Below are 24,658 nucleotides of genomic sequence, written 5' to 3'. Positions count from 1 at the left end.
GCTCATGAGTCATTTGGTTTATTAATAAACTGTGACATCTTTAAGATACACCAAAGTCTGGGCATGTGGGAAGATTGACTAATGACAGCAGAGACCTACATCATTCTGGAAATAATTCCACAGAAGACATTCAAGTGCAGATATTTTGATTTCAAAATAAACTATATATGTAAAAGTTAGAATAAAAAAGGTTCTCCTTAGTTTATGTTGTGTTTTAAATAAACCTTAAAGCCTTCATTTGCTAAACAGCTTATATTAAGGTGTGTTCTTGCTGTCTGAATTTTCAAATTAATATCAACTTGTTTATGTGAGGTAGAAAGGTTTAGTAGAAGTAAAGTAGAATTATAAAAAAGGAGAGAGTTCTAAGGAAGTAATTGTGCTGAGTAAGTGGAAGTTTTTTTATTTTAACATGCTCGAAGAGCTTATGCAGCAATTCTGTAATGGTGTGCAGACAATTTGTATGGGTTAGTCTGTTGTTACACTCTCATAACTTGCTTCAACTTGTAACTGTATTACGAATGGCTTTTATTCATCAGCAGCAGGGGCATTAGACTTCATTAGGCCTCTTAATGAGGAAGAAATAGATATGTATGAGTACAGCATCTGACTGTGGCATGGGGTTTTTCCATGGGTCACTTGAATTAGAGCATTTATTTTATCTCCTTTCATCTTACTGCTCTGGCTGAATAAAAACCTGGCATCTGATGTGCTGACTTGTAGTTTTGGCTAAATCTCCTGATGGCTTCTTTAGACTCCTTTTGTTTTGACCTTTCATTATATTCCTTTGGGAAGAATGCTCAAATATCCATCTCCTCATATCCCTCTGCCCTCTCAGCAGGGGAAATTACAGCACATATTCACCAAGCACGTAGTACCTACATCAAATGCACGTCTTTGAAACATGCATGAGAGGACTATCAGAAACAGATTGGCAAGCACTCAGTGCACTAGTGTGCAGAAGATAGATTAAGCATTTTATCTTCAGGAAAAAAATCTTTAGGATTTTATCTGGGGATAAAATCAGGATAGTTGGTCAAGTCTACATGCGTAAACCATTGTTCATCCATGACAATATATGTTGGACTAGCATAGAAAGATATCCAACCCAAAAATATGGCACCAGTTTACATGCAAGTGGAAAACATTTTCCCTTCGAATGCAGCAGAAGGACATCTTGTGCTGAAAGAAGTCAAAATGTGTGGAGCTAAAAAAACCCCAGAGGACAACATAACCCCATCAAACAAACAAACAAATAAAAAAAACCCAAAACAAAAAACCAAACAAAACAAAACCATCAACCTCCCCAAAAACCCCAAGCTACCCTAAAAACCCTGTAAAAAAAAAAACAAAACTCCTGAAATCCCCCTGTAAAGTTTTATATGGATTTAAGGAATGAGAAGAAGATTTCTGTGGTGGAGAAGCTGCACAGGTGGGGCTTTTAAGACCAAGGCTAGACTTATTAAGTAGATATAAAGGAGTTCACATCTCTGCTCTTCTTTCTTGATTAATGCTTCTATCCCCTTGCTTTAGGAACAGCCTGAAGTGCTCATTTGATTCAGCTGTAGATGTACGTGTGCTATTCTGTCATGAAATTAAATGCAATTAAAGTAAGTAAAAGAATCATGGAATTGTTTGGTTTGGAAAGGACACCTTCCAGTAGCAGGTTGTTCAGAGCTCCATCCAATGTGGCCTTGCACACCTGCAGGCATGGAACATCCAAACTTGTCTGGGCAACCTGTGCCAGTGCCTCGCCACCATTGCACTAGTGAATTTCTTGCTAATTGCTAATAGCTCATCTGAACCAACCCTCCTTCAGTTTAAAACCCATTCCCCCTTGTCCTATCACTACAGGGTCTTGCAAAAAGTCTCTGTCATTGGCACCCTTTAGGTACTGGAAGGCTGCTCCAAGGTCTCCCTGGAGCCTTCTCTTCTCCAAGCTGAACAATCCCAGCTCTCTAAGCCTGTCAGAGAGGTGCTTCAGCACTGTGGCCCTCCTCTGGATCCACTCAACAATTGGGTCTTGTGCTAAAGACCCAAAGCTGGGAGCCACCTGCTAGCTCTTGCAATGTTCTTAAAACTCTCCAGTGTGAAGTCTGAGACACTTCTGTATTTCAGTTGAGGGGCAAACAAAAGTGTAGTCTTACTTCAGCTCAAGGAGAGAGGTGAATTAGTATTCTCTTCTAGGAGCAAATAAATTGTTCTTGGAAAAAGTCACATAAGATTGGTGCTACACAATGGGAAGACTCGTTTCTTCCCCCCCCCCCCCCCCCCCCCAGCTTGCTTGGCACAGAACTACTTCCATTTGGGAGACGGGAGTGTGATCCACTTTTTGTGTGTCTGTTCTGTCCTGTTAGTTTCTGATAGTCGTAAGGTCCTGTCCACTTAGGAAAAAGCCATCTTTAGCCCAGTACTGTTCTCACAGTCAGTCTGCTTGTGTATGTCCTGTCTGTAAGGACATAGATCAGAACCATAGATAATGCAGAAGGGCAGTTTTAATCTTGAAGTCTCCTATACTAAACTCTGCTGATTTGTTTTCTTTATTTTTTTTTCCCTGGGACCTTAAAGAAGTTCGGTTTTGCCCAAAACCAGATTCCTATCAAGATGGTATGAAATTAATTGCATCACAGGTCGATACTTCATAGATAATGGTATACAGATATGTGACATGGACAAAAGTGAATCTGTATTTTATTTAGCTCTGCTGTTATTTTATACTTGTTTTGGTTTTTATTTGTCAGAGTGTAAGAGTGTCCAAACTAAGCTACTGTATTATCAGATATGCCATGTTTGTGTTGACAACTTTAGCCGAATTCTTATTCTGTGAAATAAAGGTTTTTAAAATACATTGTGCAGAATCATTATGGATCCAATAGAGATGCTCACTGGAAGAATCCTTTCACTTCATACTGCTACTAAAAGAAAGGTGTTTTTTTTAATTCAAGGTACTAGAGTGGTAGTACAGACCTACAGTATAGGTGTTACCTTTTTTCATTGATGCAATCTACTCATGATTGAGATCTCTTCTTTATAGTATCTCAGCATCTCTGTCCTACCAGGCTACTTAACTTTCTCCCTAAAAATAGTGTTTTGAGAGTAATTTTACCTTCAAAATTTCAGATTGTATCATTCATACTGTTTAGAGATACCTCTACAAAGAGGGATTGTTCTCCCTGTTACAAAATAGGCTTATTTCTTGCTTTGCCAAAGAAAGTGAATATGAAACGTTACATTATGCGTAGCACACTCATATCTGTGTTTTATGCATTTTCTTTTCTCATCCCTGTTTCCAATTGAGAATGTTCTCTTTATTGGCAGGACTGCAAATTACATGTTTACAGTGTTTGCCATAGAAGGAGTATTCCTGAATTTTGTATGACTTTTTCTGTGTCATGTGAGTGTAGCGTGGATGGCAGGGAATTGCCAGGTGAATTGCATGCTGCATTCCATCTGCTATCAGCCTTTTTCTTGAACTTGAGAATATGTTCTTCCAGGGAAGCACTTATCTGTTGGTCACTTGTGAAACTTGGCAGCATTAAGATATGTATAGCTGCAACACCGAATCTTCCACTGACTTGTGAAATGTTAGCCTTGAATACAGCTGCAAGGCAGGCTGCCAAGTGTGGGAGGGCAGTGCTGGAATATCTTGTACTAATACAGATGAGAGCAAGAAGTACTGGCTTTTAATGGTCCCTGTCACTTTGCTAAAGTGGGTCCATATTTTCTGATGACCCACTGCATTAAAAATCCATCCCAAACCAAAAACCAGCCAACCAACCAAAAAAACCCCAACCCCCAAAGCCCTAACAAAACAAAGCATCAACCTCCCTCCAGTTATCTATCCTTCTCATTTTTAAATTATTTTTCAAAAGATTCTGAGTTGCCAGGGAATTTAGAGGCACAAAGTAGAGAGTGTAGCCACAGAGCAGAGGACAGGTGTAGGGTTTTAACACATAATATCAAATCCTTCTGTTTTCTCATATATAGGACATGTAAATCTACATCAATATTATTTCTTCTTCTCCTACTCCTCCCAGCTGCTACAGGTTAAGAACAGTTCTTTCCCTAGAGCAGCTTACAGAGGAAGTTTGATGGCGTTAATTATAGCTAGTGGGCTTAGTGATCTTGAGGCAGACTTTAAGTAAGACTAGAAGCAAAGGAAGGGCCATTAAACCAAACTACTCAGATTTTAGATTGTTCCTGCAGGGAGGCTGGGTTGTCATCTTTTCTTCTGTTAAAGTTCAAAGGAAATTCTCATATGCTGCCTGTTCCTTTATCACCACTCACTTTTTATTATGTGATGTTGTGCATTAGCTAAGTTAGTTCTTGAAGTGAAAAGTGATTTGAAGGAATAAAAGAGTGTATGTGAGGAACTTGTCTTTTGGGCAGCAAATTGGCTGGATGAATCACGAGGGCATGCCAGAAATACTGAGAACTTTGTTACCTATGTAATTTTTTAATAACTTAGGCTGTTCCTTAGGAGTATGTGATGCAAGAAGGGAGCCAAATGTTTGGCTGTTGGAAGTGGTGTGACAAGTACTGTTGCTAAAAGTATCACATGAAGTCCTTCAAGCCACAATGTTGGTAAAAAGATGAACTGCATTGTTTCCATAATAATGTGAGTTATTTTACAGATGGGTCTCTAGCTAGTAATTTCCCACAGTTTTGGGAGCCATGGTGGAAATGCAGTCAGTTTTTGTACAGTGACATTTTTTGTGTGTGCATTGTTTTCCTGGATTTTCTGTTGGTCATTACTGAGGTAACTGACTGATGCAACAAATTGAGTACTTTTTTTGTAATTTATTTTTTTTCAATTGCAGTTAAGGAGGTTAAAATTACTTCCTTACCATGATAAAACTACCTCCTTTAAGATGATAAAAGTTTCATTATGTCTTCAAGTTCTGATTTTCATCTTTCACTTTTTGAATTTTACTGTATTATTGGTAAATTGTTTCAATACACTACTTCATTAAAGTCACTTAAATATTTTGAATGTATGATGCCTGGATAAACAACATCTCTTGGGATTTTGTTTGTTTGGTTTGCTTTGATATTTTTGCTGTGTTTTTTTTTTGTTTGTTTCCCCCCCCCTCAGTATTTTTAAATGAATTAAATTCTTGAGGTAATCACTAAGTCCTCAGCAGAAAATGAATGTTGGGAAGTACACATCAATTTGGCAGTTAAGGTCTATTTCATGCAGGATACAGTTCCAGAGGTACTGCCTCACACTAATGTTTTTGTTAAATGAAAGAAGCTTTTCTAACAGTAGATCTGTGAGTGAAATGCAAGCTAGAAATTACATTAGTCATTTATAAGGAAAAATAACTTCTATATCTTTAAACTGGTGTTAGAAAAATGTTTTAGCTTTTTTCTGTCCCTCATCGTGTTTTGAGAAGAATAGGAAGAATGGCAGGGAAAGAAAATCACATTTATAGTGAATTAAGGTAATCCAGCTGCTTTCAGGAGAAGTACCTGACCTGGGTATAATCATGTTGCCATTTAGAAGAAGAATCCTCTGTTACATTAAGCAGAAGAAATGCTACTTACAATGTATATAATTTTAAAGTTTTTATTAGTGTGAATGTTCACAAATGTCTTTTGCATAAAAAGGTTATGCATTTCTGGTTGCAGTTAAGTATAATTGCAGACCATCTCAATGAAACAAATTCCTGTTTGGCAGCTGCATCCTCCAGTAATGGTGTAATTTAGTCTAAGCTGTTCTGTGCTTCCGTTCTCTGAAAACAAAGGGGGCTGGTGCAAAATAAAAAGTGTAACTAAATGTTCTTGAACTATTGTCTACCTTGCTTTATACAGGAAGATCTGTTTTGTAAATTTGACTAAACTGCTGGTTTCCTTCTTAACTCTTAATGAAGCTTCATAAAGTACTGTTTTCTGGGGTTTGGTTTCTCAGTATGAGAGAGGCAGCTTAAAAAGTACATGGCTTGAACATGTGCTTCCTAGAGAAAAAGTCAGAAACATAATAAATCGTTATTGTCTTGACTCAATTGTTATTATTTCTTTCAGTTTAATCTTTAGAAATGTACTTGCATTGTGGAGAGGAAGGGCAAACTCTTGTTCAGACTAAATTTCACAAGTGCAGGCTGAAATAGGAGTATTTTATACAAGTGTGAGAGTGGAGAGAAGGGGAAGAGAAAGGGATATCAACGTCTTAGGTCTGAAGAATAAGAAACCTGTGCCTTAAGTTCTGCCTTCTTAAAAATACTAGCAATAAAGAAGGATAATTGTGCTTCTTTGTGACTTCATCTGCTTTCTGCAGTTTAAGGTGACTTTCTCTTCTATTAGAGAATAGATAAAAGCTCATCTCAAGTTAAATTTAGCATGTGGGTTATATTGAAGTGAGATAACTAACTGTCCCAAGAGAACTGAGAATTGAATGAAGGTGGTGGCTTAGTTTCCACAGCTGTCTGGTTCCTTAGTAGACAGAGAGTCTAAAATAAGGATGTGTTTCTCTGGGGAGCTGAATTTTCTCTCAGATGTATTTTTGCTTGGTAAATACAGCTACTGAGGTTTGTGAACTTGGAGGTTGCAACTTATTAGTGTTGAAAAGAAACAAAGGGAAAACCAAAATATTCCTCTCAAAACCTGGAGAAAACTGCTCATCAGAGTTAATTTTTTTTTTTTTTTTAAATTCCCCTAGGAGGAATTTAGCTAAAACTACTGTGTGGGGAAGCTGGAGTAGACAAACCTTAAAAATTTCCAAAAATGTCATTTAGGTTGCATACAAAATTGCTTTGCAATTGCACAGAAGTGATTCCAAAATTGCTCCTTCTTATTTTGCCACTGTATGTGTGTGCTGAACAGTGTCTGTAAGTAGTGGTATGGTAAGAGAGTAGATTGGGTTAAAAAAGCAAAGTTGAAGCATGACTTGAGCTTATGTTGTAATTAAGAACTGGAAGGAAGAGAGCAACCACTGAGCACTGTTGTAGCCTGGATATCTTGAGGCCAAGAGACACTTCTGCAAGCTGTTCACAAGACAAGGCTGACACCCTGCAGGATTTTGTACTGGCCAAAGGCAGTGAGTGATGGCTGGTTGGTCTTCATGGCTGCAGGAGGTTCTCCCAGTGTCTTGTCTCAAAATGTGTGAAGATTTTGTTGCATTGTCTTCTCTGTGTTTTTGGATGCTGATCAGTCATGGACACCTACAGTGCTGAAGGGTTGTGAGGAGTGAGGAATGAGCCCAAATAATGTGCAATACAGGAGTGAGATAACTGGCTCAAGAAAGAGGCAGAGGGATACTGGTAGTTGAAGAGTTAAGTTCTTTGAAATTTATTTTGAGTTAGCAAGTTTGTAGACTATGTAAGATTTTTACTGTGATGGCAATTTGGTATTAAGTGAAACTTTTAATACAGATTAAGCATTAAGATAAAAAAGGTCATGCCCACTCTGTGCCCCAAATAAAGCAATGTGTCTGTTCAGGGCATTGATCATGGAGAATGTCCTTGGTTACTGGTGGATTGTTGATAGCACCTGAGTGAGGGACATTAGTGCAAAAAAATTTTAAAAGCACAGTAATTAGGGTTTTATACTTCTAAAAAGACATAGTTGTCAATAAGTGACTAATTCTTACACTAAAAATATTTTTGAATTATTAAAGCCCTTACTTTATACATGCTGTAAAAGACTCAGCCTGTTTTACATAGTAATTTTAGATATGCACATTCTCTTTTGTGTTTGCCTCATAACCTTAAGGCGTTAAAATGGATCCACCTTTTTTTTTTTTTTTCCTTCCCCAGAGGAATACAGCATGCTTAGGGGCTGGCCTTTGTCTGTCATGCATTCTCACCATAACAGATTTAGCAAACTGCAGCTGAGAAGTTAGACTAGTTTGTACTTTGTGCTGCTTGTGCCAGGGGAAAAGCTTTTGTTTTCACTGGATCACTGGCATGTCGATGACTTTGATGCCAAAAAGCATAGAGTTTTGCTGCTGTCTGTATTTTCAATGAAAGAATGCAGGCAAGAACAAACAGAAATCCTAAGAAAGAGCTTTCTGTAGAATCTCCACAGAAGGGCAAGGATGCAGGTCCTTGTGAAGTGCAAGCAGAGAGTCCTGTGGCTGTGCTGGTAAGAATTCTTTAAACAAGCTGCCTCTTCCCTTTCAGAATTTCAGTTCTCTCTGTCAATGAAAAACTTCTTCATCTGATGCCGATGACAAGTTCCAGCATTCTTACTTGTGATTAAGATTTAGGTTTGTTTCTCTCTGTGTTGTCCGCCTTTTAAATTGATTTTTGCTCTTCTAGTTTACCATATCTTTGGTTCTCTTTGAGTGTGACTTTGGAATTTGGCTTTCAGACTATCTGCTTTTCAGTCTCTTCTGTCTAGCATATTTATGCAGCTCTTTGAACCTAGCATGAAAACTACATATGCTTTAAAACTCTTTCTGGCACCTCTGTTTTTTAATTGCCCAGCATATCTTCCAATTAATATATCTTTGAACTTCCTAAAGTGTGTGTGTGTGTTACAGTTAAATTTTACTTAAATGATCAAAGAACTATCTAAATAATTAATGACTATTTCTGTTCAAGTATCTGTCTATCTATCTATCTATCTATCTGTTAAAGGACTTGCTTTTCAATTCTTTCAATGAACATTATTTAGGAATTTAAAGTTATGAAATAGCTTCCAGTGAAGGAAAAGGGAAATTTTCTGTATGTGGGGGAAATAATCAAATAAGAACTATCTTGTCTGAAGCGCTGCTAAACACTTAGTTCTGTTGGAACCTTAATAGTACAGCAAGAGAACATAGTGAGCTGTGATGAATCCAGCAACTCTCTTCAGAGGAGGATTGGTAAACTAGTACTTACATATCAGTAGAAAGAAGTACTTTGATAGTTCTTACTAAAAATTTCAACTTTATTTAGTATTGTTTAATGCTTAATTGCTGCTGCTGGTCCTGTCTTTGTTTGTCTGCCTGTAGCTGAAGTTAGTGGGGTGATCCTCAAATTATGGTGTCCCTGCCTCTCTCTTATTTGAGCTTCACACTATGCATTTAAGAATTGAACTAAAACGTTTTGGCCATCTGTATTTGGTAATACTCATCTGTAGCTTTTTTGGAATTACTATTGTGTATAACTGAAAGCTTACATGTGTGCTAGTAAGACAAGCTTTCTTTTCCTTGTCACTGTTTTTTTTAGTTTTGTTCTATTCAGAGAGTTGTTAATAAAATGTGGGGTTTTTTTGGATGGGTGTGTTCTGATTTCTGGTCCAGATTTTCATCAGTACAATATGAGCTAATCTTGTGTGTGCTTTCCTGCCTTTGGAATGTTTAACTTTATTTAGAATTGTTTTTATTCCCCCATGAATACTCAGAGAGGATATTAGTGTTTCTGCAGATACTTGGTGTACTGGAGCTATTCAGCAAGGCACATATACTTACTTAAGAAGAAAAAAGTATAAAACATTACTGTGTTTACTTATCACCATTTATTAAACACCTCCTTATAATTTTTCAAATACTACTTAATTTAACATTCATGGAACAATATACCTCCAGTGTTTGCTCTCATTTTTTCATTTTTGGATGAAGTGCAGGCATTCAACACAAAGATCAATATTTAAAGGGAAGAACATTGAGGTTTTGCTTATTAAAAAAGTCTTCACTGTTATTTCAATTGCTATTTTGGTAATAATCCGTTTATATATATATACGTATATTCACGAGTGTATATATAGCATAATTATAGATCCCTTTTGTCTAGTTATTGAGGAAAGCTGGATGAAGTGGTGGAAGTAACCTGAGGCAAGTGTGCTGCTGGGCACAAAGCAAAAAGTAAGGTGATATCTTTCATTTGACATTGACATTTAGGTCCATTTTGATTTCATTGGGCTGTGATATTGCACTTCATTTTTACTGGCACAGTGAAGGCAGGTACCTTGTCATTGGTGCAGGGTGCAGTAAGGTAATAACTAAGGCTTACAAAGTTCAAGTGCTGTAGCAAATTCTAAACAGCAGAATTTCTTGTTTCCTGGGTTAAAAATCTGGGAATTACATTAGATAACAATCCTCAAAAGCATATGGAACAGTAGACTTCTGGTTTACTCTAGTAATACTTCTCATTGACTTTTGTCTAAAACATTCTTTCAAGCATAGAAGTATTCCTTTTGTGCAAATAGGATGTGATTTTCCTAGCACTCCATTTAAGTATTCTTCATAAAGATGAGAATCAGCTGTCAGGAAGCACAGGTTTTTCGTCATATTCATTTAATTTTTTAAAATGTAGTTCACTGAGAGTCTGTTGGGTTGTTGAGGGAACTGGGTATTTGTAACTGGAAGCATCCCATATGTTATTGAAACAATGTTATTTGCTGGAGTGCTGTGCCTGAATTAACTTTTCCTGATCAGGTGGGTGGGTTCACAGGAAGAGTCATCTGCTGCTTTCATTGCCAGTATGTCAGCCTGTGTGCTCTCTGGCGTCTCTGTGATTTGAATTACTTTGTGTCGTAACTTTGCTCTGGAGGTTAAAGAGCCCATGGAAAAAGCATTTAGATTTTCCAGGTGGTGCCTCAAAACCCTGCTAGGGACAGGCTGCTGTTGTGCTAGCTGTTGTAGAAGTTACTGGATGAGTGTGCCTGCTGTCCAGCTGCGTTTTGATAGTCACAAGTAGTAACTGCTTATCAAAACAGATGATGCTTCTGGGAAGTTGGATCTTTTGGAAGTCATCTTTCTGCTTGGAAACTTGCTGGCAGTATAAAATGTAATAGTTAAGAGTAAACTCTAGGATACAAATAATTTCTTGAATTAATTTTTAAAACCTCAACATGGGCAATTTATTTTATGTTTACTGCGGGACAGAAGATACATAGAGCTGTTACCCATGTTTAGTGTTAAATAATCTGATTGTATGTCCACAGTGGCTTTCCTCAGGCCACTGCTGAGAAATACATAACATCTATTCATCTGTTTATATGCTGCTTCCTGCTAGTGCATATAGCTCCATTTTACTCCTCATGAGAACTTGTTCATTTGCAGGTGTATATGCCAAACATGTTTTTATAAGGTAAATAATGTTTTGTAGCAGGAGGCTAGCAATATTAAGTGTGCTTAGCCTTACCATCTTTTGTTTTCTGAGAACTGGACAATAACAATTGTCTCTAATTAAGCATGCAAGAAAAGCATGTACTGTGGGTTGTTTCTTTTCTGTAATATATAATGTAGGCAATCATGGAACTCTTAGCTTAAAATTTATTTTATCTGATAGATTTTGACACTGCTTGTCCAAACTGTATTCAGACAGATTAAAATGCTTGCTGTGTGGGTGCCATGACTCCTGTTTTGAAATATTTCTTATTTCTGTTAAGTTTCCATGCTTATAATACTCAGACAAAACCCAACGTAGTACAGCAGAAAATTTGTTCTTTTATCTTTCAACTAATATAGCATTGGCTGGCTCGAGACCAGCCATGAACCCCTATGCTCTTAGCATTTTCCTAGATTACAGAAATAAAAATGTTGTTGGCTACAGATTAATGGGAAAACTTAAGCCATATGGGAAAGACTGACTTTTAGTGCCTATAAACTTGATGTTGCAGTTTTAACTGGGCTGAGTTTTATCTGTGTCTGCTGGTCCATAAATTGTATTTAACAATCGTGTAACTACCCATCATATTTTCTTTTATATTACATGAAATAGTAGACCAGATTTTTTTTTTTATGTGTGTGTAGAAGAGCCTGAGAGAGAATCTGCTTCCTTGTGCTGTTTTATGTCTGGCTAAATGCCAGTATCAGTGTGTTGTTTATTGTTTTCTTTTTTCATATCTGGTCCAAACTGATAAAACATCCTCTTCCTTTTTAATCTGACACATGACTAAGAAAAAAATGAGTAACATTTAGGAGAAACCTAAGGAAGCAAATTCTTAATTGATTTTTACATAAATGATATTTCTGGAAATCAAGTACCTTACTGATTAAATAAGAGAGCTGTATATTCAAAGAACTCAGCTACAGTGAGCTTTAGATTCTTTAAAAGCTTCCCATGAGGGAGGATTCTCCTTTTATTTTTTAAATTTTGTGTTTGCAGCATGCAAAAAAAAAAAAAGCAAAGCTTATATGCTTTTAAGATTCCTTTTAATAAATTTTATAGTTGTGGTGAACCATTTTTGTGACTGCAGGACAGAGAGAGGCAATTAATTGGATGATTTTTAAAGCTGCAATATATGCATCTTTGAGTTTTGAATTAGCTATGCTAGACAAGGGTGTGTGTGTTTGTGTGTTTTTGTATGCCCATGAAATATTTTTAGTTACATTGGCTTTAAAAGTAATTCTTTTCCTCTGGCTTTGCTGGTAAAATGAGAGAAGCCAGAACAAGCTCTCTTCCAGTCTTCACCTGTCACCTTCTCCAAAGAATTAACAGGAGGACGAACATAGCTCTTCAGCTCCTGGAAGAAATGGATGAGAGTGCTGATCATGTGCAGCATCATGTAAAAATCCATTACCCATCTGAGATGAGAGCTTTCCCTTGCTCCCAGGCTGTGGAATTGGGGCTATGATCTATCCACTTGCTAGTTCAGATATGGTATATGAGCTGGTATATGAGCTTTCTGACAGTATTGACCCTGCACATGTTTATTCTTTCCTTTGAAAAGCTCCCCAGGTTGCCACAAGTGGTCACACAGCATCTGATCGTCATTTCAGACACAGTCTGACTGGAAGGAACTCTCTCAATCCAGATCACCTCCTAATCTGTCACAAAAGCTCTGGCTCAGTTGTTGGTTTTAGTGTGAGAAGGCTCAGAAATGTGCCACAAGAGAGGGAAAGGGTCCTTCTAGTGTCAGCCTTGCTTTTAATTAGTTTAAGCCAATTATGAAGCCAAACCTTTTAAGCTAGCTGCAGAGACTAATGGTATACTCAAATCAAGGGATCCTTCTCTGCTGGTCATTTTTTTTAAAGGCACAGTTTAATTTGCAGTATTTATTTTTGTTTCTCCTAAAGGTCAGTCATCCTGCACCACTCTCAAACCAACCTGTCATTGCAGCGTGTTGTGTATAATTTCTCATGACAAAATCTTGAGATGGAGTGGTCACATAGGAAAGGCAAACTTGACCAAATGGAGTAACTGGGCCACATTACTCTAGTAATCTCTAAACCTTGCTTTACTTTAAGAAAGAGTGTATTGCATCAGAGCTCAAGCTCAGTGGTTGGCACGTGGGCGTCTTGCTTGCCTGGATAGGGAGAGAGAGATCTCTTCCACTGAAAGTGAGAGAAAAGTGAGCAAAGGGTGTTTTGTTTCCTGGCTGATGTGTTACCTTGTGCTTCACTTACAGACCAGTAAAGTTTGAGATGCTCTTTGTATTCTGTTATCTCCATCTCTGCTTAAGGAAGAAAATTTGCAATGGACAGTTATTGCCTTAGTGAGGAGTTGGAAGAGGTGAAGTTACTGTAATTTGTTTGGAATCAGAACTGGTTATGACAATCCGTTAGAGTGGGGCTGCTCAACCTGAAATTTTGTGAAGGGGTAATTCTGCAGTGTCAGTATGTAGGAAATGTTTCAAATAGTTGGGTGGACAAGGTGTTAAGGAAGTGTGGAGCACATTATTTCATTAGCTTGGGATTCACTGCAGCAGTCTGAACACTCAAATGCAAACTTGCAACCAAAATATTTTGTGTGATTAGTACATTAGAGAAATTTCCTTTTAATTATTAATTAATTTAATTTAATTTAATTAATTAACCTTTTCTTAGGTTATGTTTGCCTTATGGTTTTCTGAGCTAAATTGTCCAACCATTCCAACCTACAGATGGATGCATGAACATTAACTTGAGCCTTTTCTGATGGACACTGACATTAGTTCTTGGCTTTGTGATAACTCATGTTCATGAATGACAGGAGAAGATGAGGCAGTAGCTGGGGTTCAGGTGACAAGCTCTCAAAATGTGTCAGAGTACAGTATGGAGTGAACTGAACAGCCCTTCTCCATCTCATCTGAGGGGAAAGATGTCAAACTCAACATAATAATCATGGCTCTTAGAAGTATTGGTCTGTGCTGAGTATGTTGTTATATAGCTAATGAACTTCTAGTAAATCCTTCCTGTGGGATTGTAAATGGTAGCTATTTTTCTTAACAAAGCTACATTTTATTCATAATTTTTGGTAGATTTTTCCAGACTTTACGTTTTTTTGCCTCTTCAACTGTTATGCTTTGTTACGGTCCCTCATTTTTCTTGCCAGTAAAACTACTGTGTGGTACATATGAGGGAAATCTCAAATAGCTTTTGAGTAGCCTGTGAACTAAGCCTGAAAACTTTGGTAACTTTCTCTGACCAAAACTTTCCTAATTCCTTGAAATGCAAATTTATTTGATTCACTTTTGGATGAAGAAAACACCTATAGGGTTTCTCAGGAATATTATTAATATACTAGTGATTAACAGCAATTACTGATAGAGATATTTGTCCTGTGTAGGACAATTAGAATTTGAAAAGTTATTGTCGTGAGTTATACAAAACAATATATAAAGCTTGTCTTGTCATTTGATATAATGATGACAGAAGGTGGTCTTGCTGTTACAATTATCTTTAATATGTCTTACCTCTAAATTAGTACTCCTGATCTTGAGAAAGTATAATTTATAAAGTCTCTTCTGATTGCTGCTTGTCAAAAAAATGTAATTTTATGTCTGGTACTGTAAGTTGAATTTTAGTTGCAGAAAGTTCAAGCTGGATTGTAACCCCATTTTTGCATTAATTTCCACACTGCAAGGCAGAGCTGCCTTGTTCAGAGCTCTGTCTAAACCTGCTTTGCCATCTGACCACTTAACAGAATGCTTGGCAGGGTGAAGGTTTTTCTCTGTCTGATTGTGCAGGGGCAGCTCTAATGCCTCATCTGTGGAAAGGGTTTTTAATGTGGAATCAATGCAGTTACTGAGGAAAGCTGCTTGTGCAATTAAGAGGGAAGTAGAAGGCCTATGGGAATTTTGAAAAAAATATAAAGAAGGCGGAATGTCAATTAGCCTGCCCCTGCTGCAGGTTACTGCTGAATTAAAACACAGCTCAGTCTTTGAGCTAAGGTTGTTTTCATTCCTGTTAAACCCAGATCAGAGCTTTCTGGGCTGTATCAATCAAAGGCAACCATCAACATAAGAGACTAGTAATTTTTTTATAATTTTTTTTGCAGTTAGAATACATATGTGATTATGCTAATAAGTTGTGGCTTGCTGGATTTTGTGAAATAGTTCTGAGGCAATCAACATGCTTGTCTCTAATTGTCACTTGCACTTCTCCATATGGTGTAATATGACAAAGTCTGCATTTTGAATATTGTGTGTTTTTGATGTAAATGCAATCTAATCCTGCCAATCTTCTAAAGAGTAACATCTAAAATAAATCAACATTTGCAATTTTCCCTCAATATACCTGAATTTATTTTGATTTTTTCTTTTTTTCTGTAGGCAAAACCAAAGCTTATAGAACCAATAGACTATGAAAATGTCATCGTTCAGAGGAAAACACAGATTTTGAATGATCCTCTACGTGAGATGCTACTGTTCCCTTATGATGACTTCCAGGTAATTTAATCCACCCTGCTTTTTGTTGTGGGTTTTTTTTGTTTGTTTGGGGCTGGTTTTACTTTTTATCACCTGTTTTTAGCAGTAGTAGCCATGAGGTGATAAGCAACTATTTCATTGTTTCTTAACTCTCTTTAGCTCTAAAAATCCCCACAAAGTCTTTGTCATGAGTCCCATTACCCTGCTTCATTTATTCTTTTGGGTACAGAAGAAATAGCACAATTTCCTCCTCTGTTCAGATTATAAGATCTACTTCTGCAACTCAACAGTTTTACTGCCTTTTGAAGTAGATGATCAGTCACTTGTAGATATTCCCCCTCCCTTTCCGATGTAGGAAATTATGTGATGTCTGTTTGAAAAAAGCATCTGCTTTCTTTAATACTTAAATTGATTTTTTTTTCTCCCCGTTCTTAATAGTGAAGGACATGAACCTGTTCAAATGCAGTCTGCTACTCTTAGCTGCATCATCCCAGCCAAAACTAGCAAAATATCCCTTACATAACAGAGTTTCTGACTCGATTAAGCCAGACTTAACCAAGCTTTGTGATAATCTTCTCATATTTTTTTAAATGACCGTGTCTATCTAAATAAATAGTTTATTTAAGTACACATTTAAAAAAAATCTTCTTGTAGATCTAGTTAGGATAACTACCAGGCATCTTAGAGACTGGAGTTGGAGTAAATAGTGAGGAAAGGCTCTTGTCCACATGCCCATACCTGCAATCAAAATGTCTATTTGAAAAGTATGCAGACATCTGAACAATCTGTAAATTAATTTTGTTCAGCCAAGTAGTTGAAGCTAAGTTTGTTTACCATGGGGAAAGTTGGTGATGAGTTGGTTTATTTCTACAGAAGGATGTCTAAAGTCCTTTAAATTACATGTTGAATTTGTAATGAATTTTCTCTGGCCTATTAGAGTGTTTACCTGAATGCAGCTGGACTCTCTTTGTAATACAGTCTGGGGGCTTCTTTTTCATTAATTCTGACATCAATAACTCTACTTGTAGCCTTCACACTCTGAGCTAAAAAATTGAGTTTTGGGAAGCTACAGTTATTTAGGGAGGAATTTGGGCTTCATGTGTTCACAGCTACACATGGAAGTTTATAGGATGGAAGTAAGACTTCTTGAAAAGAATGTTGTACTGATATTTTTTGAGTTTTTGAATACGGAATCACTCAGGATGATACCCTACACCAGGTGTTGGCTTTGGGACTGGAAAACATGAGCAGGCAACACCACCAAAATCCCCTTCTGTAGTGTGTCTCTTCAGAATCAAAGATCAAGAGGAATCCAGGTTACTTCTGCTGTGTGCTCTTATCTGATTCACTGGTTCACTTCCCAGGGTCATTCTGGTGAACAGCTCTGAATTGTCAATGGAGGAGAAACAAACCTATTGGCAATATCCTCAGGCATTTTGTCCAAGCAGTCTGGGGATATGGCTGAGGTGTTGAACTGCTTTTTCTAGTGACCTCCTGCAAGTCTTATGCTCAGGCCTGTATCAGTGAAGCTAGTTCTCAGTCTCATCCTTCAAAAGGAATGACTGAGTTTTGTCATAAATTGTAATGTCTTTTGTCATCCTTTGTTTGGATTCTGTCATTAGATTTTCATCAAGGCAGGCATTAAAGTGTTTGCTACATCGGAAGATTTCCTTCAGAGTCTCATTTTATACATGATTTACATGAAGACTGGTTTATACTATCAAACTGTATTATCAAACTTTTATTTCCTTGGAAGACTTACTGGCACAAATTAACTCCAAATATTTTTGTTGTACACATAACTCTTCTGTACTACTTTGATCTGTCTAGCTTGTTTTCAACAGAAGAAAGCATTTAAATCTGTCATTCAGTGTATTAAGAAAATATTCCCAAGTCAGAGAACAGAAAACCCTTAAGTGCATATTATTTTTATTTGGAAGTTAAACCTTTTAACCCTGTTCAGTTTTCCATAGCCATATTTACAGATTTGAAATCACTAGTCGTTATTATATAGTTGCCAGTATCATTTGAATAATTTTTTTAAAAATGAAGGCATATTTTCTGTGTTTGCCGTTCAGCTTTGAATGTATTTTTAAAATTCCTCTTTCTTAATTTATGGCTGTCAGTGTGTGAGCCATTGCTTAAATGTTTGATACTGGCCTCATCCTCCTCAAGAAAAATTTAAAATAGTGAGCTAGAGCATTTAGAACTACCTGTAAACACACTTAGAACTGTTTATAGGTGGAAACGCCTACCATTGTCTAGAAACCTGTTCAAGCTATTTCCTTTTAGAGCATTCAGTTTTTATCTTTACAAAGTTCTTCCTCACACTTAGATTAAATTGATTACAATCTAAAAAACCCTTGCCTGGGAAGGAAGCCCAGCAGTGTTAATTTATAATGGCATTAAGAAGAAGGCTGTTTTGTTCAGCATGGCCCTAAATCTAGCACTTAAAATGGCACAGAAAATAGTTAGCTTGCAGTACTAGATATCACTTCTGGAATTTTTGGAAGATTACAAAAGAAGCTGCATGTTTTCAAAGAAGCACCACTGATGATACCAGCATTGAATTTTTGTTAAAGCTTAAATTATTTAGAGACAAATTGGAAAGAAATATTTGTGCTTGATTTGGATTTTTTTTTCTTTTTTTCTTTTTCAGGTAATGCAGTTAGATAAATGAAATGTAATTTATTAGATGTGAGAAGCTAGTATTAAAGGAGAACCAATCTTAATTTTTAGTCCATGTCAGAAATGAAAAAGCATCATATATAGCTCTCCTCTTTTCCTCTCCTCTTCTTCCTGATGAAAATTATTTGTCTAGTGAGGGAAAGGGAGAAAAAAAACAACACAAAGGGGGAAAATAACTCTTTTTCAGTTCAGGTATGACTGTTCTCTAAACATACTCTAAGCTCGATACCAAAGAAACGTTTTAGCAAGGATGGAGCAGGAAAATGCTCTAGTTTTTCATAAAGTTTGAAGGATTGTTCTTCAGCCAGCTATCCAGTTATAGAAACCTTTCCAGATTTCCACTTAACTGCATCTGCCATTGTCCCAAACGTGGTTAGCTGAGATTATGAAACATGCTTTCTCTCTTTTTATATATGTCTGGTAGCAGTTCATTTACTTTTCAGAAGAACATGATTTCTGTTCTGCTTTGTGTAGACCTTCAAATACAAAAAAGTAGGCTTGTAATTCTTTTTCTTTTGAGTTTTTTTTTCCCTTCATGCTATTATATCTAAATAAGCAAGATTTGCTTTTCTGTGGTTACCAGAAGAGCTCTTAATCAGCAACCTCATCTCCATATATTGGGTCTTTTTAAATTCACCACTTGAAGGTTGTTTCAGCTGCTTTTCACAAGCTCAAGCTCTGAGTTTTCTGCACTGAATTCACTTATCAGGTTACTCCCTAACTTGTTCTCAACAAATTTATGGAGACATGTTTTGATGTTGGCTTCACTGAGTTTGCTTTCATTCTTAGTGAGTGGGGTGTCTAAATTTTCTTCATGCTTTGTAGTCTGTTCATTTTTAGCTGCATTTTTGTCCTCTTTTTCTCTATGGTGCCTATACAATGTGTTTGTTAATTATGCTGATAGAACAACTTTTCTGCCACCCATTGGGACATTTCTCTTAATGTTCTTGCTACTCTCAGTCCCAATGCTGCCAGTTTTTCAAGGCTATCCCTCTTGTAGCCTCTTGGTGAGAAGAGCCATCTCCTTTGTGTAACAGTGAATGACTATATCCATTGCATACTCTTGTATCCAGATTTGTGCCTCTTCATGTCTTGTTGTAAACTTCTCACCCGAATTTCAGGAATTTGCTCAATAATGAAATGGCTTCATAATTGAATAGCATTAGTCTAAAACAGGCCACCTTTGTGATGGTGGTCATGTTAAAGTCGTATGCTCAATGACTGCAAAATTGGTCATACAGTGGGTAAATTATATAAAGCAACTTCAACCCAAAGCAGTACTAGTGTGTACTTGGAAATAAGTCATCCTTTATCTAAATACTTTTTTTAAATTATTATTTCAAAATACCTAACTTTTGAGTAGTATCTCTATTTTTAAAGGAAATAGTAGAACCATGGGAGGGTTTTAGTTGGAAGTGACCTTAAAGATCTTGTTCTAACCCCCTGCTAAGGACAGGAACACCTCCCACTAGAGCAGCTTGCTCAGAGCCCCATCCAGCCTGGCCTTGAACATCTCCAGGAATGGGGCACCCACAGCTCGTCTGGGCAACCTGTTCCAGTACCTCACCACCCTCACAGTAAAGAACTTTTTCCTAATATCTCATCTAAACCTACTTTCTTTCAGTTTGAATCATTCCCCTTTGTCCTGTCAAATAATGCAAATGCAGGCTAAATTTGCTTGTAGCAAATAAAATGTGGGTGCATTCCTACCCATATTAAATTTGTCTTTGCAGAGTTATCGCAAAGTTATATTTTGAAGGCAGTTTGGTGCTTAGCTTAGACATCATTTCACCTTTGTTATTTTTGGGTTTGAGCCATATGGATTTAACACACTTTCATTTAAAGCTCTTAGCTTTTATTTAATGCAAGTTAAGTACTTCTGAAAATAGAAATTATGCCAACTTCACAGAAGTAAAACTAAATCCAGGTCATTCTATGAGAAGGCATGTCTTCAGTAGAGGAGAACCAAAAAAATATCAAAGTATTGTCCTCATTTTAGAGAGCACAAATTAAACTGGTCAAATAACTAATTTTAGATTGTTCAAAATAATTTCTCTGTTACTTTTTCCCTTTAAAATCTATTTTGTGTTTTTCCTTAAGTCTTTAAGCTGACTGTTCTATATCAATTTCTTTTGAAAATTACTTTATAATACAAGTTCTGACACTTCCCATATGAAGGATCTGGCACTTCCCATGCAAAGCTTAAGTCACTTCTGACACATGGTTGTTTTAAGGGGAGGATCTCTCATACAGCTTGCCATCTTTTGCACTGAGTCTTTTAGAAAAATTTCTGTCTCTGCATCTGGAACATGAGCCTCTGTGGCAACAGTCTCCCTGGCAAGCACAACCTTGTGGCAAGAAGGAGCATCCATTGCAGTCTGCACTCCTTGTGGACAGGTTCACTACCCATATTCCATCAGATTTTGGGTAGTGAGTACTCCTTGGTGTGCTTGGTGAAATGTTCTTGCTGCTGTGGCCTATTCTGAGACCTCAACATATCCTAAATCCCTGGGACTCAGTCAGAAGGTTGTGTCAGTAAAAGAGTGTTAATTGTGTGCCTTAGTAAGTGCGTGAGATTGGCCTTCCTTAGTTTTGACAGCAGAGTAATTGAAAGGCTTTTAAAACTTTCTTTGAGAGTGTGAGACAAACACTCTCTAGTTCCTGATGCTGCCATAAATCAAATGATCACTCAAACCCAGAGAGTTGAAAAGTTTCACTTCTACAAAGCAGTTCATCCAATGTAGTTGTGAAGAGAGTTCATTGAGAAGACAATCCTTCCTTTCCTTATTTTTCCTTTGGAATATAACTTGTATTTATGTGCATGCTTGCTTTTAAAATATTGTGGTGCTGCTTAAGTGATTATTTTTAGGAATTTGCTCTAAATCACAGACCTCACTCATTGTATTTCTTGGTTCTTTGATGCACTACTGCAGCTGATGGATGGGCTGACAAGGAGACGGATGCATTAAGACAATTACTAATATAAACAAAATTGACAAGTCAGATTGTTCTGTTTTGTCACCGATATTGATACAGTATAAGATTAAAATCTTTTTACGTGTGAACAACTAGAAAAAAGCCCTTACTGTTGTATTGATAGTTGTGTAGCAGGGTAACAGCAGCAGAAGTTTTAAAAGTATGTTCAGCAAATTGAATTTTACCACATTGTGCTGCAGTGTTAAAATTTGATTGATGAGTTCATGGGTTTCCCATGAAAAGAGCTGGTAAGATGCCACCTTAGTCTCTGTTTTTTCTTAAAATAATATTTTTTAGGAAAGCACAGTATAACTGTATGCTTGTAGGATATATATAAGTACTGCATGTAGTATTTATATATTATATAAAATATAAATAATGTTTCATCAGACCATTTCACTAGAATACTACCTAGAAATTCTGGTCTTAAGGTAGTTTACTACTCTTAATAGAAGTTTTTATTTCCATAGCTTGTGAAAGCAAATACTTAATATGATTTGAAGATATTTCTAGAATTAAGAAAACTTAATTTTTAAAAACTGTTAGCATTTAAATGTATATTTTCTTGCAATTTGTTTTTTTTTGTTTTTTAGCTGTAGTTTGCAAGGTTTATTGGTCCCATGAAATATTTTAGGGCTTGTGTATTTGGTTTTAAAAATTCCCACCTCTCCCACCCAAGGAGTTAGCGTTGTCACTTTTAGTGCTCTAGACTAGGTGAATGAGTTGACCATGACTATGGGATTATTTTTTTTCCCCTTTCAATCTTTACTGTAATTGAGTATTCTTACTTAAATACCCTCCCCAGCTCATGGAGTGAGGCTTTGGTAATGACCAAGATAATCAATCACCCAATGGATCTGACTCTCAACAGAGATAAGGTGCTTATGTGTCCTTTGTTTTTCAACATAACATGTGGAGCTTTTCCTTGTCACATTTTTATCTGATCCTTCCTGGATGTGTGGAGTCCTTTAACTAACAGGTGAGGGACCACAACCCCCTTCCAGGCCCTGGCTGTGTAAACTCTCTTGTTCACCCTTGATGGCCTAAGCTATGAGATTCCTTTCCACACAGGGCAAAAACAAGTTCTATTGCTGTGTGGTTATTTTCATTTGTGGTCCAGAAGATTTTGTTAGGTTTTCATCTTTTTCCTTTACAAATGTAAGGTATCCTAAGGCTTAGTTTAGCACAGGTCTGAGAAGCAGAATTTCATGGTCACAGAGAGATTTCCTGCTCTCTGGCAGCCTTCCTGTGCCTCTCTGAGTTCTGGCAGAGGACAGGAATAAGTTCTGACTTGGTAGGCTGAAGTATATATATACTTCAGTGATCTACACCTGCTCTCTAAACCTGCAGTTAAACAGTGCTAGTCTCATTTTTTTGTCAGTTAAGATCTGCAGTTGAATTACTCTTTTATTTTGGTGTGGTTTTCTTACCTTCCTTGAATAATAGTTTTTATGTGTAGTAATAACACTGCCTTAATGTCTGTCTTCAAAATGTTATGTTATGTTGTCATGGTGGAATTATTTTTTCTAGCATTTTTTTCCCCATGTTGACAATATAGTGGAAAAAATCCTGTCCTATGGCATCTATTTCTCACTGATTCCAATCTTGCCCTTATTGTGAAAGAAGGAGCATGTTGCTTGAATGAAAAGAAATTCTCCCTAATTGGCTATTCTGAAACATCATATTCACAGGAAGTTTTCTGCTGAGCTTTTCTTCATTATAATGGTGTAAATGAGTGTGGCCATAATGTGTCATCTTCCTTTAACTGCAAGTTTCATTAATTGCTGGTGTTGTTTATCAGACAGCATTACTGCAGCGGCAGAGTCGATACATTCGATCAACAGTTCCTGAAAATGCAGAGAAAGAAGCTCAGAGCCTGTTTGTAACTGAGGTAATACTAAAGTTGCATGTGACTGTGTGTAATAACAATATTATACCTGACTTGTTTTTCTTCTCCTTCATTACCATTTAAAACAAACAGAAAAATAAGCCCTGGGGAAAGAATTAAGTATTTATTGCCACTTACTTGTCAATTATTTCAAGGCAACATTTCCAGGAACACCCAGTATTAAAACCCAGTATTTTTTCCACTGGTGGCTGGAAAAGAAGTTTTACAGGATAGCTTTTAATTATTTTGTTTGCGTCATTGGCTTTTGCAGATGGTTCTCCCCCACCTTCATTATTCTTTTGGCTTTTCCACATGAACGTGGGTGATTTCAATACATAATGTTGGATCCACTAGTAAATCTGGAATGAATCATTGTGACTTGTTTTTTTTCTGATAAAGTCTCACACCAGCCATTCTTACTTCGTTCATAATAATCTTGTACTGATTGCTGGAACAGAGGTATCCAGAACTGTAACACTTGTGGAGGCCAAAATTCATTATGACTATTAGACTTGTAAGCTCCATGTTGAAGAAATATCCTCAACCCTAAAGTTTCTCAGAATCGTTTGCTTATGTTGGCATTCATTGGGTTTTGTGAGATTGGTCTTCATTTATTGTCTTGTTGAAGCCTTTAAGGAATTAAAGACTCAATTGTTTTTCCTTTTTTTTTGTATTATCTGCTGGTTTTCTACTGATATGCTTTAAGCTGATATTTTAACATCTGAAACAAGTAAATGTCTGTTGTAATGCCAATAAAACTGAAGGAGCTTCAGATAGCTGAATCTACATCAAAGTGATTTACCCACACTGCTACATACCCTTAATACCTAACCTAAACATTTCTGAAATAAATTTGAAGAGGATAGACAAGAGGAGGGAGGAATGTTAGAGGTAATTCATGAAGTTTAATGAGTTTCTGCTGAGACAATTGCTTGGCAAGTATTAAACTCGTGTTTTGAAATATAAAGAAAATATTTACGATTTATTGGATGCTGTGTCTGTGTATATGTAGGTTTCTTGTGTAACATAAAATTTTGCATTGAATGGTTTCTGTCAACAGATTTTGTCAGTTTTATGTTACTTTGTTCAAAGCCAAGATAAATCAGTACTTTTATGTTGTAACAATATGGGTGGAGTAAAATGGTATTTCCTGTGATCTAGATCAGAACTTAATGACATAATTGCTTTCCAACCACTACAAGCATACAGTTTAAATTTAAGTATTAATTTAATTGCACTGGAAGTATAAATTCAAGGAAAAGATATTTTTGGCTTTTGTATCAGTATGTGCACAATTGAGTACTCTATTTTAATAAGGTGTCTGTTTTTGTGCTGAGTTGTCTAAGGGCTCAGTCACGTTTTCAGCTTCAGCTGAGTTTTCTAAAGGCTTGGCCATGTTTTCAGCTGTGACAAAATGCTGGTTTAACTTTGTGGACGACTGAAGATGGTTAGTCCAGATGCTGAGTGCATTCACTATATTCTGGTTTTATTAAATACATGTCTAGCAGATGATAACATTCCATTGAAACATACAGCTTGTTCCAAATAGCTATATTGCATTAGACTATTGCAAAAGAAAGGATGTGTACAGAATTTTCAGAGATTGATATG

The 24,658-nt window shown here is 36.7% G+C and overlaps 1 protein-coding gene across 15 annotated transcripts in view; it reads left to right on the top strand.

Moving 5' to 3' along the window:
- DOCK9 (dedicator of cytokinesis 9) overlaps window positions 1-24,658 on the top strand; it is a 112,713-nt gene that overhangs the window by 22,182 nt on the left and 65,873 nt on the right. For 11 of the 15 annotated variants that reach the window (XM_014873373.2, XM_088159848.1, XM_014873371.2 and 8 more), the window contains exons 2-3: window positions 15,400-15,516; window positions 22,961-23,050. In XM_014873373.2, the coding sequence (XP_014728859.1) occupies window positions 15,400-15,516; window positions 22,961-23,050 (207 nt within the window). Of the gene's footprint in view, window positions 1-7,818; window positions 8,080-15,399; window positions 15,517-22,960; window positions 23,051-24,658 lie in introns of those variants that run through there. The other 4 variants (XM_088159849.1, XM_088159847.1, XM_014873370.2 and 1 more) reach the window with 1 other exon arrangement.

Source organism: Sturnus vulgaris, chromosome 2 (assembly GCF_052056855.1).
Source record: "Sturnus vulgaris isolate bStuVul1 chromosome 2, bStuVul1.hap1, whole genome shotgun sequence".
In the NCBI taxonomy this organism is placed as follows: Eukaryota; Metazoa; Chordata; class Aves; order Passeriformes; family Sturnidae; genus Sturnus; species Sturnus vulgaris.
The sequence above is the reverse complement of the archived record's forward strand: the minus strand, read 5'-3'. Positions and strand labels throughout refer to the sequence as shown.